Source organism: Notolepis coatsorum (genome assembly GCF_963971535.1).
Source record: "Notolepis coatsorum genome assembly, chromosome: 18".
In the NCBI taxonomy this organism is placed as follows: Eukaryota; Metazoa; Chordata; class Actinopteri; order Aulopiformes; family Paralepididae; genus Notolepis; species Notolepis coatsorum.
Genome location: NC_140182.1, coordinates 91,797,382 through 91,814,040, shown reverse-complemented (window position 1 = coordinate 91,814,040; position 16,659 = coordinate 91,797,382). Strand labels below are relative to the sequence as shown.

The window sequence follows — 16,659 nt, the reverse complement described above, 5'->3', positions numbered from 1 at the left end:
GATACTTCCTGATTCTGCTGTACAGGCGCACCAACCGACCTGTAGGAGTCGCTGTCCACAACGTCCAATCCCCACCCACCGGCTTTCCCACCCCCTAATACTGCCAATTGTGTTAGTATGAACGACCAGCCAAGCCGGAAGCAACGCCGAGAGCTGGGCTCGAACCCAGCATCTCCTGCGTTAGTGGCGAGCGCCTTGCCCACTGTGCCACTTAGCTGCCCTTGTAATGGGGATTTGATGTTTTATGTCATGTAGCTCATAGTGATATGCATCTGTATGTTAGTTCTACACACTATCACAGCATTTTGTGATATTCACTGTTTTTTATGTGATTATTCTGCAGGCTATTTGGTTGACGTGTCACAGCTAGCCTTTTATCTGTTGTTATTACAGTATACGTATTGCCACCGAGCTGAATGTGGGGTGATTTGCTTCTACGTACTTGACTCATTTTGGTTGAATAGCTCCAGATATGACAGAAACCGGGACTAGGACTAGGACACTCTGCCCAAGGCTGCAGACATATTACCACAGTGTACATTCATTGTATCTGTGTATAAAGCCAGGACTGAAGCTGGATGCTGCCTTTTTGACACCTGGCAATTTTGACAATCATAATATATTATATAGACACAGACAAAGTCCATGGTTATACATGTATTCACTATCATATATATTCAGACATTGACATGTTGAATCATCCTAACCTTGAAAAATACAAGATCTTACAATTATATATCCTGACCAAATAAAACTCTGCCAAATAAGTAGTATTTCAACCTCCTGTTTACAAATGTCATTGTAGTTACAAATTTGCTATTGTCTGTTGAAGTTGGCAATGCTGTTTGGGGGCCATTATGGGCCACGTAATACATTTGTAGTGTGCAATTCCATAGTATAAGTATTTATAGGCATGTTAGACTTTCTTTTGGCAATGGGAGTGGGTTTCTTCATTGAGCTCTTATCCTTATCATTAGGGCACAAGTATCTTGTGTTTTATAATAATAATAATAATACATTTGCATTGCATGTATGTGGATTGATAAGACAAGCGAAATGTAAACCCAACTGTATGAAGGCGTCTAATTATTAACAAACTGTAGTTGTGTGTTTCTCCTGAATAGGAAGTATGCCTTATTGATGTCTGAGTGGTCCATATGTGCTTAAAACCACCTATAATGGTATTGTGTGTCGTTCAGATACATGTATGTTGCAATGGATTGCTTTGTGTTCCAAGTTTTACTTTGTACCTGCTTCAGCAATAAAAAAAGAAAAAGAACATAAAGTGTCCAAGTGTTTTGTACACCTTTATTTTCAATTACTGGTGAAATAAATATGTTTTGTCGCCCCACTTAACCATCGATGAAATAGAGGCCTTGCACGGAATGTTTGTGTTGTTCTATTTCTTCCAATATGGCTGCCCGTAACCACTGGTAACCACCTTCAAAAGAAAATGCCTAATTTTCTGAGCAGTGGCAGAGTGCGTAAAACACTGGAAAAGCATGACGTTCCTGTCCTACTGTGACTTGTTAACAAGATCAAGTAATAGGACACCACACTGTCTATCAACACATAGCAACCAGTATTATTTCCATTGCCACGTACAAAACAATGGCTGCTATGTTACAGGAAGCCATGCTGGAAGAAAACGGACTATACAAACATTCCACGTGAGGCCTCTATTATAGTGTTGAGAACTGGCCGGTTGATGAAAGCTGCGAATTGATGTATGACATTGTTTTCACTGGAAAATAATGTACCAAAAGAATGTATGTGTGCATGAACGGGTGCTTGCTTGCGTGTGTGTGTGTGTGTGCATGTGTGTGTGCGTGTGCATGTGTTCATGATGGAGCTCTATTGTCCAACCCTCTAACAATAGACAAGTCTCTTTCATGCTGCCCAGCTATAGGCTAGTAGAGTCACATGAGCAGGAAGGGCTGGACCACTGTATGTAGTCTTTATGCCCAAACCTCAACCTATTGGAATTGTGTATCCCAAGGAATTGAAGACTGTCTCTCGGTCCCCAACTCTCTCTGTGTGTCTGGTTCACAGGTAAGGGCACTTTAATCTAGCTACAGCACTTTAATTACTTTAATCCAGAATAAACCTAATTTGTTAATATATGTGTCAATCTAAATGCTAATCTCAATCTAACAATTCATATTTTCCTGTGTACTTATCTATGAGCCTACTGGCAGTTAAAAATGGCAATAAGCTATAGCGTTCTTGTATTGTGTTCAGTGACTGCTATCATCTATGGCCCAAATGAAACATGTTAGTGGTAATCTCTCTTCACGTCTCTTGGTTAAAACTGTTTTCACTGGTAAATGGTTCCAACACTTAGAAAACCAATGCATCGCATGCCCGCCTGTCAGTCACTGGTTGGCAGACAGGTGGGCAGTCCTACACATCACACATCATGAAACGGTGCCTCTCTGTATGTAGAGCCTCATAACAGCCAGGGTTCTGTCAGTCCCCCCCCCCGACATGTGTCAAGATTGAACCCTATCTCCTCCACCCAGGAAACACCACATTAATGGTTTACTATTTGACTATTTGTCTACTATTTTACTATTTGAGTGATATTCAGTTGTGAGTAGCCTATTATTCAAGAGGGTATTTGTTCCTGCAATTGGTAGATGGCATGTAAGCTTTTTGAAAAATAATGAAGATTTTGTTGCAAAACCTGCCAATAACCAGAGGAGACTTTATGCCTGCCTACTTTGATAATGACTGATCGTATATGGTGCAAATAGCAGGTATTCCATGCTTTTTAATTCCCAGGAATGTTTACCATTCTAAAAATAGATGCATTTTCCAGGGTTCACATAAGACAAAATGTCTGACACAGAAGAAGTCATGGAGGAGGAGGAAGTCCAGTATGTACTTTTATTTCCACTCAATCAAAATAATATGTGTTTGTATAATATGTATTTGCCTAATAGTTGTGAATTACTTGACTAAGATCGTTCTAAAATTCTCTTTTATCCTTTTGTCATATATTTCTGTTTGGATGAAGAGAGGAAGAAGGTAAGCTATTTGTATTTGTCTGAAATGTTCCTAAAATGTGTTTAGGACTGTGTTTTTATGATCTAGGACTGTGTGACGGCTAGCACCTAGGGCTGCATTTTAAATTGCGTTGTAACACTGTAACAATGACAATAAAGATCATTATATTCTATTAAAATGGCCTGTTTGCAAGAACTATATTGATTGTTTTATGCATCCTTATGACTATCAGTACAAGAGGAGGCAACAGGTAAGACATTTCTTTAATTTATTAAATATATTGATACTCCCTAATCTATCATTTCCAAATTACACTTACTTATCAATCTATTTATAATGGATATTGGACTCTGTTCCTTATTACAGATGAGTCAAAACCCAAGCCTAAGTAAGTCCCTCAATATATTGTATTATACTGTATATTATGAAGCAATGAGGCTCACATTGATCAGATCATATAGTAATGTATCATTCAAACCAACAGGTTCGTGCCAAATATTGCCGCTCCAAAGCTCCCTGATGGTGACAAAGTGGATTTTGATGTGAGTTGATCCAAATGACCCTCCCCCCTTCATAGACTGGCAATGTCACAAAAGAATGCACTCTCTTGCTCGCTCACTCATTCACTCACTCACTCACTCACTCACTCACTCACTCACTCACTCACTCACTCACTCACTCACTCACTCACTCACTCACTCACTCACTCACTCACTCACTCACTCACTCACTCACTCACTCACTCTGCACTCACTCACTCACTCACTCACTCACTCACTCACTCACTCACTCACTCACTCACTCTGCACTCACTCACTCACTCACTCACTCACTCACTCACTCACTCACTCACTCACTCACTCACCCAGTCACTCTCACTCACTCACTCGCTCACTCTCTCATTCACTCACTCACTCGCTCTCTCACTTGCTCTCTCACTTGCTCCCTCACTCCCTCACTCTCTCCCTCACTCTCTTGCTCACTCACTCACTCACTCACTCACTCACTCACTCACTCACTCACTCACTCACTCACTCACTCACTCACTCACACAGTCACTCTCACTCACTCACTCGCTCACTCATTCACTCACTCACTCACTTGCTCTCTCACTTTCTCTCTCACTTGCTCCCTCACTCTCTCCCTCCCTCACTCACTCACTCACTCACTCACTCACTCACTCACTCTGTCACTCTCAGTCTCACTCACCCAGTCACTCTCACTCACTCACTCGCTCACTCTCTCATTCACTCACTCACTCGCTCTCTCACTTGCTCTCTCACTTGCTCCCTCACTCTCTCCCTCACTCCCTCACTCACTCACTCACTCACTCACTCACTCACTCACTCACTCACTCACTCACTCTCACTCACCCAGTCACTCTCAGTCTCACTCACCCAGTCACTCTCACTCACTCGCTCACTCTCTCATTCACTCTCTCATTCACTCGCTCTCTCACTTGCTCTCTCACTTGCTCCCTCACTCTCTGTCACTTGCTCCCTCACTCTCTGCCTCACTCCCTCACTCTCGCTCGCTTGCTCACTCCCTCACTCACGGATTACCACTCTGTCCTATAGTGGCGGCTCACAGGCATGCATGGCACTTGTAAGCGTGAGACCAGTTCAATCTATGCCAGAGCGCTTTGCGTCTATGACACCATGTGATCTCTGCTGATGGCAGGACATCCATAGGAAGCGTCAGGAGAAGGACCTGTCAGAGATGCAGTCCCTGATCGAAGCTCATTTCATCCAGAGGAAGAAAGATGAGGAGGAGCTCATAACCCTTGTCAACAGAATTGTGAGTTTCAATCAGAGGCATTAATGTAGGTGTGTGTGTGTAGTAGAAAGATATAAATATAGGCAATCAAATTAGATCTGAATATAAACAAATATTAGGAAAAAATGAATAATAATAAACAGTGTAAACAATATAATTGACTCTGAATATAAGAATATGATAAAGTAAACAGTGTAATCATAGGTGCAGATGTATGCCCTATCAGTTATATTACACAGTGTGTGTGTGTGTGTGTGTGTGTGTATGCGAGTGCATGCGTGTTCATGACAGTGTCCAAATCTGCCATCACAATGAATAAGAAACGGTGTGTGTGTGTGTATGTATGTGTGTGTGTGTGTGTGTGTGTGTGTGTGTGTGTGTGTGTGTGTGTGTGTGTGTGTGTGTGTGTGTGTGTGTGTGTGTGTGTGTGTGTGTGTGTGCAGGAGAAGCGTCGTGCGGAGAGAGCAGAACAACAGAGGGTCCGGGCAGAAAGAGAGAAGGACAGACAAGTCAGACTTGCGGTAATCTCTTTACTCTACCATCACTCTGTCCATCATCGTCATCATCATCATCATCATCATCGTCGTCATCATTGTACACACCACAAATAACATAATATACTGGCACATCTCGGGCGGCTACGTGGTGCAGTGGGCAAGGCGCTCACCACGAATACTGGAGACGCTGGGTTCGCCTGTTCGAGCCCAGCGCTCCACATTGCTTTCAGTTTAGCTGGTCGTTCATACTAATACACATTGGCCGTATTAGGGGGTGGGAAACTGATGGGTGGGGATCGGGCGTTGTGGACAGCGACTCCTACAGGTCGGTTGGTGCGCCTGCGCAGTAGAATCAGGAAGCGATGGGGGCGGTGCCCCTCCAAAGCGCAGACCCCCGACGCTGAAAGATCGCGCCGCGCAGGTGAAAAGATGCGACGGCTGCTACCTCGAGTACCGGAGGGGGACTCGTGCAATGTATGGCTTCGTCCACATTACAGCCGGCTTGTGGGAGGCAAGAAACAGCGTTCGAGACAGGGGAGGGTTGAATTGGATGATACGAAATTGGGATGGGAGAAAAATAGAAAATGTGAGAAAAAGTGGATCAAAAAAATGTATACTGGCACATCTCGTTTCCCACATAAATTGTTCTTCTCTGTCGTCGTCCAGGAGGAGAAGGAGAGGAAGGAGCAGGAGGAACACCGTAAGAAGCACGATGCCGACGCCAATAAGAAGAAGGCCCTCACCAACATGACTCATCAGTATGGTGGCCTGCAGCAGAAGGTACTGTACTCACCAACATGACTCATCAGTATGGTGGCCTGCAGCAGAAGGTACTGTACTCACCAACATGACTCATCAGTATGGTGGCCTGCAGCAGAAGGTACTGTACTCACCAACATGACTCATCAGTATGGTGGCCTGCAGCAGAAGGTACTGTACTCACCAACATGACTCATCAGTATGGTGGCCTGCAGCAGAAGGTACTGTACTCACCAACATGACTCATCAGTATGGTGGCCTGCAGCAGAAGGTACTGTACTCACCAACATGACTCATCAGTATGGTGGCCTGCAGCAGAAGGTACTGTACTCACCAACATGACTCATCAGTATGGTGGCCTGCAGCAGAAGGTACTGTACTCAGCAACATGACTCATCAGTATGGTGGCATGCTGCAGAAGGTACTCACCAACATGACTCATCAGTATGGTGGCCTGCAGCAGAAGGTACTGTACTCAGCAACATGACTCATCAGTATGGTGGCCTGCAGCAGATGGTACTGTACTCACCAACATGACTCATCAGTATGGTGGCTGCAGCAGAAGGTACTGTACTCACCAACATGACTCATCAGTATGGTGGCTGCAGCAGAAGGTACTCACCAACATGACTCATCAGTATGGTGGCTGCAGCAGAAGCTACTCACCAACATGACTCATCAGTATGGTGGCCTGCAGCAGATGGTACTGTACTCACCAACATGACTCATCAGTATGGTGGCTGCAGCAGAAGGTACTGTACTCACCAACATGACTCATCAGTATGGTGGCTGCAGCAGAAGGTACTGTACTCACCAACATGACTCATCAGTATGGTGGCCTGCAGCAGAAGGTACTGTACTCACCAACATGACTCATCAGTATGGTGGCTGCAGCAGAAGGTACTGTACTCACCAACATGACTCATCAGTATGGTGGCTGCAGCAGAAGGTACTCACCAACATGACTCATCAGTATGGTGGCCTGCAGCAGAAGGTACTGTACTCACCAACATGACTCATCAGTATGGTGGCTGCAGCAGAAGGTACTGTACTCACCAACATGACTCATCAGTATGGTGGCTGCAGCAGAAGGTACTCACCAACATGACTCATCAGTATGGTGGCCTGCAGCAGAAGGTACTGTACTCACCAACATGACTCATCAGTATGGTGGCCTGCAGCAGAAGGTACTGTACTCACCAACATGACTCATCAGTATGGTGGCTGCAGCAGAAGGTACTCACCAACATGACTCATCAGTATGGTGGCCTGCAGCAGAAGGTACTGTACTCACCAACATGACTCATCATCAGTATGGTGGCTGCAGCAGAAGGTACTCACCAACATGATTCATCAGTATGGTGGCCTGCAGCAGATGGTAATCAGCTGTGACACTTTAAAATAACAACAACACTATGTAGACCACAGCCTGCAGGCCTGAAATAAATCTGTCAATAGATTTTTGTCCGTCTGTCCATCCATCCACCCATCCCTTCATTAAATCATTCACTCATTCATCCATCCATCTATCAATCCATATTGACAGGGAAATTTACCAACACACTCTCTCTCTCTCATATCAATATAGCCTTCATATATACCACATAGAGACACACACACATAGCCTTCACATATTCAACATAACACACTCACACACACAAACACAGTCACATCCACAACCACATAGCCTTCTCATAGTCTGCATACCATATCTATAACTCATAGTCTATACGTCAAGGTACCACGTAGTTTTCATCACCATTCTACAGAGATCTAGGCTGCAGGGTCTATTGCTGTAACCTGGGTCTCTCCGTCATTCTGTCAGCAAGTTAATCAAAGACTCTGTCGTCTGTCGTCTGCCTCTGTGAAGAATCTGGTAAAAATTATTTCACATCACATCTCTTCACTCACTCACCTCTCACTCATTCACACAAACACGTGGAGAGGCATGTATCGGTCAGACACAACATACATATTCAGTTGACATTTTCACCTGTGTCAATTTGTTCCATCTCTTCACATTTGCCTCTCAGGGTGAGAACCGAAAGGGAGCCAAGAAACAGACAGAGAGGGAGAAGAAGAAGAAGATCCTGGCCGATCGCAGGAAACCCCTCATCATCGATCATCTGTCCGAGGACAAACTCAAGTAGGACACCGCCGGTGCATTCACCACGCACCTGTGTGCCAAGGACAGGGTTCTCGTGAGCTGATCTGTGGTTGTTTGTGTTCAGGGAGAAGGCCCATGAGATGTGGCAGTGGATGATGGAGCTGGAGGCGGAGAAGTTTGACCTCAGTGATAAGCTCAAGAGGCAGAAGTACGATGTGAGTGAACCCAGCGTGCAAACACCTCCAGCTACCATTTTCATTGATTTAACAATAACCACGTCTTCCAGACTGAGTCACGAAGAAGAGGATATGGGGCGGCTGATTGGAGCAGTGGGCAAGGCGCTCGCCTCTAACGCAGGAGATGCTGGGTTCGAGCCCAGACTCGGCGTTGCTACCAGCTGGCCAGTAGTTCATACTAACACAATTGGCAAGTGTTAGAGGGTGGGAAAAGCCGGTGGGTGGGGATTTGACGTTGTGGACAGCGACTCCTACAGGTCGGTTTGGTGACGCCGGTGCGACGGAAGCAGGAAGTGACGGAGGCAGCGTAAGCCTCCCACGCGTTACTCCTCGCCACTGAGAGTTCGAGCTGCTGCTGCGAAAAGTACTGTGTACCGGAGGGGACACGTGATGCAAGGCTTCTGTCCTCACTACAACCGACCTGTGGGAGGCATAGTCTAGCAACGTTCAAGACAGGGGAGGGAAGAATTGGATACACAAAAATTGGGATGGGAGAAAAATAGAAAATGGGGAGAAAAAGTGGATCAAAAAAAGAAGAGGATATGCCTGCATAATGATGGGAAACGAGTATCTGTGAGACACTAACATCTCTGATGCACCATCTTTTATGCTCTTTCAATTGGAAAGTCTGGTTTCTTAAACTATGCGGTCAGAACCCAAAATGTGTTGTGGACCTTCTTATTCTGTGGGTCCTCCTTGACAATAGTTTGCAATATACTGTATTTAAGATAAGATGAGATAGGTGCGGCTGGGTAGCACAGTGAACTAAGCACTCGCCTACCACCGCAGAGACTCTGGGATCTGGGACACCCGAATTTCCCCAAGGGGATTAATAAAGGATCATCTTATCTTATCTTATCGAATCCAGCTGTCAGCGGTACCTCCGGCTTGGGGATCGGGGGGAAACGCGTTACGTTCCCCCAGTGAAACTCCTCGCTGTCAGGTGAAAAGAAGCGGCTGGCGACTCCACATGTATTGGAGGCATGTGGTGGTAGTTCTACACCCTCCCCGGGCAGACAGTGGGGCAATACGCACCAGGAACCAACCAACCAACCAACGACCAGGAAGGGAATTGGCCTAACGACTCAAATTGGATGAGATAAGATTAAATTAAATTCAAACCTACACCCTCATTTTCAATGTCGTCGAGACTTAGAGACATTTCCATGCATACATTTTTTATAATATAATAATAATAAATAATAACAACTCTATCTATATAGCACCCTTCACACATGGATTGCAGCCCAAAGTGGCCCACAAAATAGCACAAAATGAACATAGGCATAAAATCAGCATACAGTCGACAGAATAAAAACAATGTATAAAATGCAGACATACGAATAGGTATAAAAGACAATAAAAGTAGTGCAACGTAGAACGTGCAGACATAATAGGCATAAAATAAGTACAATAAGTACAGTGTTGCTCGAAGGCATGTGAACCCCTCCGGAACAGCCCCCAAACACCCCACACATCAATCCCCACCACATCCGCATCCAAGACACCCCCCCTGATAAAGCATGTCATTGCCGAAGGAAAACACTAACACCCCGCGTGCCACCCACACCACCATGCACGGCGATGCCACCCCCACGGGCCGCTCCATGTCCCGGCCCTGGCGACCTGGAAGATAAGATAACAGATTCCTTTATTGATCCCCTTGGGGAAATTCTGGCAACATAGCAGCATGGGGGAGGGGGAGGGGAGATACAGGTATGGGCAGGGTAATAGTAGAAAGACATGAATATAGGAAATACTGAATAAAAATCTGAATATAACAAATATGAGAAAAACAACAGTGTAAACAATATATTTAACTCTGAATATAAGAATATGATAAAAGTAAACACTGTAAACAAAAGTGCAAATGAGGGCCTGTATGCCCTATCAGTTATTATTATACGTTAGAATAAATATAGGCAATAAAGAATTAGAATCTGAATATATACTATGAGTAAGAGTACAGTATACACAAGGTACGGTTAGGTACCCTAACTGGCATGATATACGTCATAAATTGTAGTCTGTGCAGGTTAGGTGGTAAGAGTCAGACACACTTAAGTGGTCAGACATTCCTAGTAGTTCTCGAGTTCTGCCGCCGTTAGTTCTCCGGCTGCTGGCAGCGGTCCGTCCGTGCCCGCGGTTGTGGAGCCTGATGAGCGCTGGCACAAATGATTTGTGATGTGTTTGATCAGCATGGGTCCCACGACGAGAAGATTTGCAGACCCGAAAAGTTAAAGAAACCATGTCTTTAAGGGACCGACAAGAGGCTCGTCAGAATGTTACCTTAACATGTGGTTTGCTTTCAGATCGTTCTTCTCCAGTCCAGAATCAGTGACCAGGCCAAGACGTAAGTCTCTGTCGTTGTCCAGATGGTCTGGTCCTGTCTGCAGCATAGTCTTTGTCTCAGACGTATGTCCCCCTATGGTCCTGTCTGCAGTGTAGTCTTTGTCTCAGATGTATGTCGCCCTATGGTCCCGTCTGTAGTCTCTCTGGAGTGTCAGCTGTCAGTGTGTTGAGGTCACGAGGGGCCGAGTGGATCTTCAAAGGTAAAATACTAACCTACAGGTTTATTGAAGGGTCTTCAGGTTCCAGTGCTTCTTCTGACGAGACTCCAACCACTGGATGGACACCTAAGGCTTCCCATCTGTGACTAAAGGTGTTCTTTAAAAACGCTTAGCCTGTGTGTGTCCTTACAGATTAACCAGCTTCTCGCTCGGGTCCAGGATCACCAAAAGTAAGTACGAGGAGCACCTGGTTGCATCTCTTCTTTTTCCAAAACTCTTGATCTAAAACGATGGGAAATCTTTTGTCTAAATCCCTGCCCAATGTTCAATCTTTTTTTTTTTTGCAACATTTTAATCATCTGTACTTAATTTGACAAAAGTCGTAGGCTTTTAGAGGGAGAATGAACATTCGCTTGGATTTCCATCACTAGTCTTATCATCATCATCAACATCATCTCCATTTTGTCTAATCCATCACTTCTTCACAACTCACCAGGTCATGGTCAAGAAGAAACCTCTCAGGGTTTTTCTTTTTTTTAAAGGTCCCATCTTTTATTTAAACATAATCACTCAACGGGCTAAAACAAAAGCCACTGCATAAAACCATAGAATGGCCATGACACTCCCCCCCCCAAAGATAATCACTCTGCAACCATCTCCATCGTTGGCATCATCATCATATCTGTGACCGTCTCTGATCGGTTTGTTTGTTTGTATGTATGTATGTGCTTGCTTGCGTTTACATTATATGTTGCATCTGGCCACCTTTGCATGGAAGCCCTCGTTGCATTTCAAGGGAGACCAAGCAGTTTACTTAAGTGTAAGTGGTCACACAACACAATCTGTGGTACGGTCAGGAATTGCAGCAGGATATTCGCCATTGATACAAATAAATAAAAACCTGTTTACCTAGATTTTGTATTGAAAATTAACACGGTATAAAGAAACCATAACATATTCACAACCAAACCATATTTGGACTCAAGTGCTGCAATGAAGCGACCTCTACAGTTGTCACAGCTACACTAGTCAGCTGCTTAGTCTGGCTGTGGCTACATTAACCCTATCCTGCCCTGTTTCAGTGCCAAAGGTCGCGGCAAGGGCAAGATGAGCGGCCGGCTGAGGTAAAGGAGCCACTGACCAGGAGGGGGACAGACCACGACTCCGGGGATAAGGAGCCACTGACCAGGAGGGGGACAGACCACGACTCCGGGGATAAGGAGCCACTGACCAGGAGGGGGACCGACCACGACTCCGGCCCATGTGTCCGTTGTGTGCGCATATTCATCATCTCTTTGTTGTGTGGAGCTATTGTGTCAATTATCAGTGCATGAAATGTCAAGTCAATAAACAAGTCATTACGTTCATCCCTGTTGCTTTTTCATAGACTCAGAATCTTTATGTTTCAGATGTAAGTTGATTTTGTCCTACAAAAAGCCAAGCTACACAGCAAAGAAAATGATTTTCCAACAGGATTCTGAATGAAGTAGAGACGTTTTTTCTTTTTTCATTTGTTTCTTAACATATTTCATGACATTGAACAAGGACATGTAAACAGAACAACAATTAACAAGGCTGGTTTAGCATCTATACACGTACTAGCAACAAAGCGCATTCAGTCGCTGGTCAGAAACACAGGTCATGTCATGGCTATGGCGAGGTACCCACCCATTACGGGACAACCGATACAAAAGTAAAACGATTGCATTTCCTTGGTTAAACATTACCAGCACATGTTACGTTATTACATCTTAACGACCATGTAATTCTACAGCTGACTTCAAAACTAAAAGACAACCGTGATCTAAAGACAGCATGTTACACGGGCTGCAGCATTCAATGATCTAGAGCACTGATCCGAGAGGTTTGTCATGTTCTAGCTTTAATTTAAATCTACATTAGGGACAAACATCCGTCAGCAGAGCTCCAGACAGCGGTGACACAGAACGTTATCCATGTGTTTATTGTACTTACATATGAAAGATATATTCATTTAGGAGAAGAACGTGTTGAGTGGTGCTGATGGCACAGGCTGAGAGACTGATATGTACCACCCTTCATATTATTAAACTATATATTCAATTCACCATATTCACCATATTCACACGGCAGACATTTTCCTTTCCGAGGAATCCCAACCCGAGCATGACATAAGAGCAAAATGGGCCCCGTGTGAATAAGATCAATGTTACACACACAAACACACACACACACACACACACATTGACACCAGTGCATTTTCAAGGTTGTCCGTCTTTGCGCTCGGGGGGGAGACCGAGAGAGGGCTGGAGGAGGAGGGCTGGAGGTAGAGAGACCACCCTCACCACATATGGGTTTCTCTGATCTCTGCTATCACCTGGCTGGCTCTCTGCAATGCCTGGGGACATGGAATGGAAACAGTCTGTAAATACATGCAACAACAACTTGCACCCAGGAATGACACTATGGGGCGAATTCACAAAGAATGGATAGCGCAGCGCTAATAGCACCCTTAACTGCGCGCGATTAGGGTGCGCCATCTGCTCCGTCTTTGCAAGCTATTCACTAAAGATATTGCGCAGATGATATACTAGCGCAAACACCCCCATAGGTGTGAAAATTGCTCCTGATATCAGTCAGCGCAGTTGGCTCGCGGAGTAGTTTGCACCTGGCAGCGCTGTTCTCCCTGCAGATATCAGGGAGAAAGGAGAGGAAAAAAAATAATATTTTTCACCATTTGTATTTTGTTTATTTCATAATGTATAGAGATTGCTTAATTTGTATTTTCATGACACATTGCATCCTTTGTTTTTGTCACCATCTTTCGTCATTGCATTTGTTTGTCATGTCATCCCCAAATTAATTATTTTGAGCAGACCTGTTCATGGTGCCGAATCTTTAGACCGAAGTTAAGCACAGTCAGTGAAAATATTTTCTCATTTAGGAATATTTTTTTAGTGAGAAATTAAGTTGTATTTATGCTCAACGACAATAACACTATGTAACAAACCATCAAATACACTCACAGCACACACATCCACACGCACACACTCACTTTAAATAAACAACTCACTGTAGCACTTTACCAACTTTATATTTATTGGTAAGGAGATTTGCACTAAAACTCATACCTCATTGCACCTTACCCTAAGTTGTACCTCATCCCATTTCTGCATTGTACTTTTTTCTACTCTGTATTGTATATTGAACACTTTTGTTTTAGACACTTTTGTTTACACTTGTTACGTACTTTTGACTTCTATTTTTTACTTATCTACTTAATTTGTATCTAGCACACTCAGGAGCAGAACAGGAAAAAGCATTTCATATAAAAGTATTCTGTATTTTTGTATGACAACTAATAAAGAAACTTGAAACTTGTTTAGTTAAGAGAATAGAAGCCACATTATCATATACATATAAACTTTTCATTGACCGTGTTTCCAGCACCTACTCCTCATGGACAAGACGACGAAACGTTCTAAATAAAAAAAATATGCAGAACAATGTTGTGCAGGATGTACAATGATCAATACTACAATGATCTGGAATACTTTGGGGGGACTATATATCATTGCCCCACCGCTACGATCCAGGCATCTAAACCGACTTTTTAAGATAACAAATGTGCACTTGATCGCACGTTATGATGTGAGCCCGATTGTACAGCCTCTCCAACGTTGGCAGGATTACACACAGGAGTCAGCCTGGAGTTGGTAACCGCAGTCTTCTGCAATTAATATTACAGCACAAACGTTTGCGGCATCCATGTCTTGCATTCCGTATAGTCTGCTGTTCCTAAAGATTTAGCTGTCGTGCACAGACCCAGGGAATTTGGCAACCACATTCGTTATTATATTACTGGCATTGCACACTACCTGGGTGTTGATTGAATCCATTTGTTATACTATTTCTAAAAACATGTTAGTTTTCGCTTGGTGGTGATACAATTGAAACGTGAGTGCAGTCAATAAAGCCAACAACATTGGGGAAGCCGACAACGTTAAATAACAATATTTAAATAATAAATAAGATTGCATGGGATCTCTGGGTGGCTGGCTCAATATCATCCTTGATTTCATCGAGTAGATCAAGAATTGCTTGAGCTGGCAACCTTTGTCTCTGGATGATTTCGGTCTTGCTTGAATCAAAAAGTGATATTCTCATTAGAAATATTCTTTCACGAGCACGCCTGGCATTACGATGCCTTCGCCTGGCAACAATTACTGCTGCCATGATCACCCGAGACGCTGGCAATGACACTCCTTTATAAATGCGCTTATATACCACTAAATCTCTGAAGACGCAAATAGCGTCGCTTTAACTGCGTGTGGCAATTAGTGGCGATCTTTGTGAATTGGAGTGTTTCTTGCGATGAGGCTCATTTGCATAGAAAGGGGCACATGTTCCGCCCATATTACCTCATTTAAATACCCACCAATAGCACCGACGCACAGAGACGCAATGCTGATGGCAACGCAATTAGCACCATATTTCACCCTTTGCGCCTGCTTTGTGAATAGCAAATCAGAGCTATTATGCGCCAGCATAGTCAGAAAAAGCTGCGCAATCCCTTTGTGAATTCACCCTTATGTTGCTACTGTAGATCTGGAGCTCATATTAACACTATGGTCGCCGAAAAAGAGTTCCACGTCATTCCGAGCCATGCTCATTCTGCCGAAGACGCCGTAACTCGTCTTTGATGTCAATATTTCAAAAATCTGTCATCGAAATCATATTTCCTTTCCGGAGCCCTGAGACACAGTGCTGATCTCCTCGCAACTCTCTAGCGGTTCAAGAGCGCCATCTGGTGGCCGATCGGCAGATCGCCAACCGGATATTAACCTTTGAACCGGTAGTACTCATCCAAATGTGGTCCGGCCACTAGCTATAGCTCCCGCGACTCCATCTTGAAACACTGGATAATAGATTGCTCGCCCTAACTCAAACAACGTTATTTGGACGTATATACTATTATACAACCTGGAAATGGATCGGGCATTTCTACATCCCATAATAGAAAAAAAATCTGTTCCACGCTCATCTGCCAGCGGCGCGAGGAAGCCACGGTACGATTCAGCGTTATTTTCTAACATATTCTATACTAACTGATCTGATGAACATATGACCCACTCTGGATGAATCATCTAACGCTGCCCACGGAATTATAAACGATCCCCCGCCCATCCGGTCAACATCAGATGATGCGTAGAAACTTCTAGAAGTACGTCCAGTTGAAACTTTTTATCTCGCACAGATTCCTACCAAACTGTATTTGATCATCAATATAATGCATTTAGGGCTATAAATCACGTTCTGAAGAAAGCTGCAGAAAACGATAAAAACATACTTATACTTTAGACCATATTTTAGTATGAATATGTGAATGAAAAAGTTTAACGTTGCTACACCCTGAACAATACATATAGGACATTGAATGGGCCATAATAATGGCAATGTAGCAATATAATTTAAAAAGTTATAGCCCTGCAAAGGGGAACTTCTCCATAGACAAATAGAGCTGGCGGAGGATGGTATATTAAGAATTTAACCCATGGCGATTAAAGTGTTAAACACATACACAACAACTACTGTAGATCTGGAGCTCATATTAAACACATACACAACAACTACTGTAGATCTGGAGCTCATATTAAATACATACTCAACAACAACTACTGTAGACCTGGAGCTCATATTAAATACACAACAACAACAACAACTACTGTAGACCTGGAGCTCATATTAAATACATACTCAACAACAACTACTGTAGACCTGGAGCT

The 16,659-nt window shown here is 43.8% G+C and overlaps 3 protein-coding genes across 3 annotated transcripts in view; 2 read left to right on the top strand and 1 right to left on the bottom strand.

Moving 5' to 3' along the window:
* cald1b (caldesmon 1b) overlaps positions 1-2,067 on the top strand; it is a gene marked incomplete at its 3' end in the record, with an annotated part of 39,171 nt that extends 37,104 nt beyond the window's left edge. Inside the window, exon 15 of the mRNA XM_084335280.1 lies at positions 2,053-2,067. Within this exon, the coding sequence (XP_084191406.1) occupies positions 2,053-2,067 (15 nt within the window). The remainder of the gene's footprint in view (positions 1-2,052) is intronic.
* A 771-nt stretch (positions 2,068-2,838) lies between these two features.
* Positions 2,839-12,206, top strand: tnnt2d (troponin T2d, cardiac; the record flags this gene model as incomplete). Its single annotated transcript, XM_084335278.1, has 12 exons — positions 2,839-2,879; positions 3,020-3,030; positions 3,242-3,259; positions 3,376-3,397; positions 3,494-3,551; positions 4,690-4,806; positions 5,229-5,306; positions 5,949-6,062; positions 8,075-8,187; positions 8,273-8,363; positions 11,087-11,124; positions 11,977-12,206. 12 exons carry the CDS (start codon positions 2,839-2,841, stop codon positions 12,020-12,022), a joined length of 747 nt encoding a protein of 248 aa, XP_084191404.1. The 3' UTR covers positions 12,023-12,206.
* A 185-nt stretch (positions 12,207-12,391) lies between these two features.
* Positions 12,392-16,659, bottom strand: part of dnm1l (dynamin 1-like) — a 46,837-nt gene continuing 42,569 nt past the window's right edge. Inside the window, exon 18 of the mRNA XM_084335394.1 lies at positions 12,392-13,271. Within this exon, the coding sequence (XP_084191520.1) occupies positions 13,215-13,271 (57 nt within the window). The 3' untranslated portion in view covers positions 12,392-13,214. The remainder of the gene's footprint in view (positions 13,272-16,659) is intronic.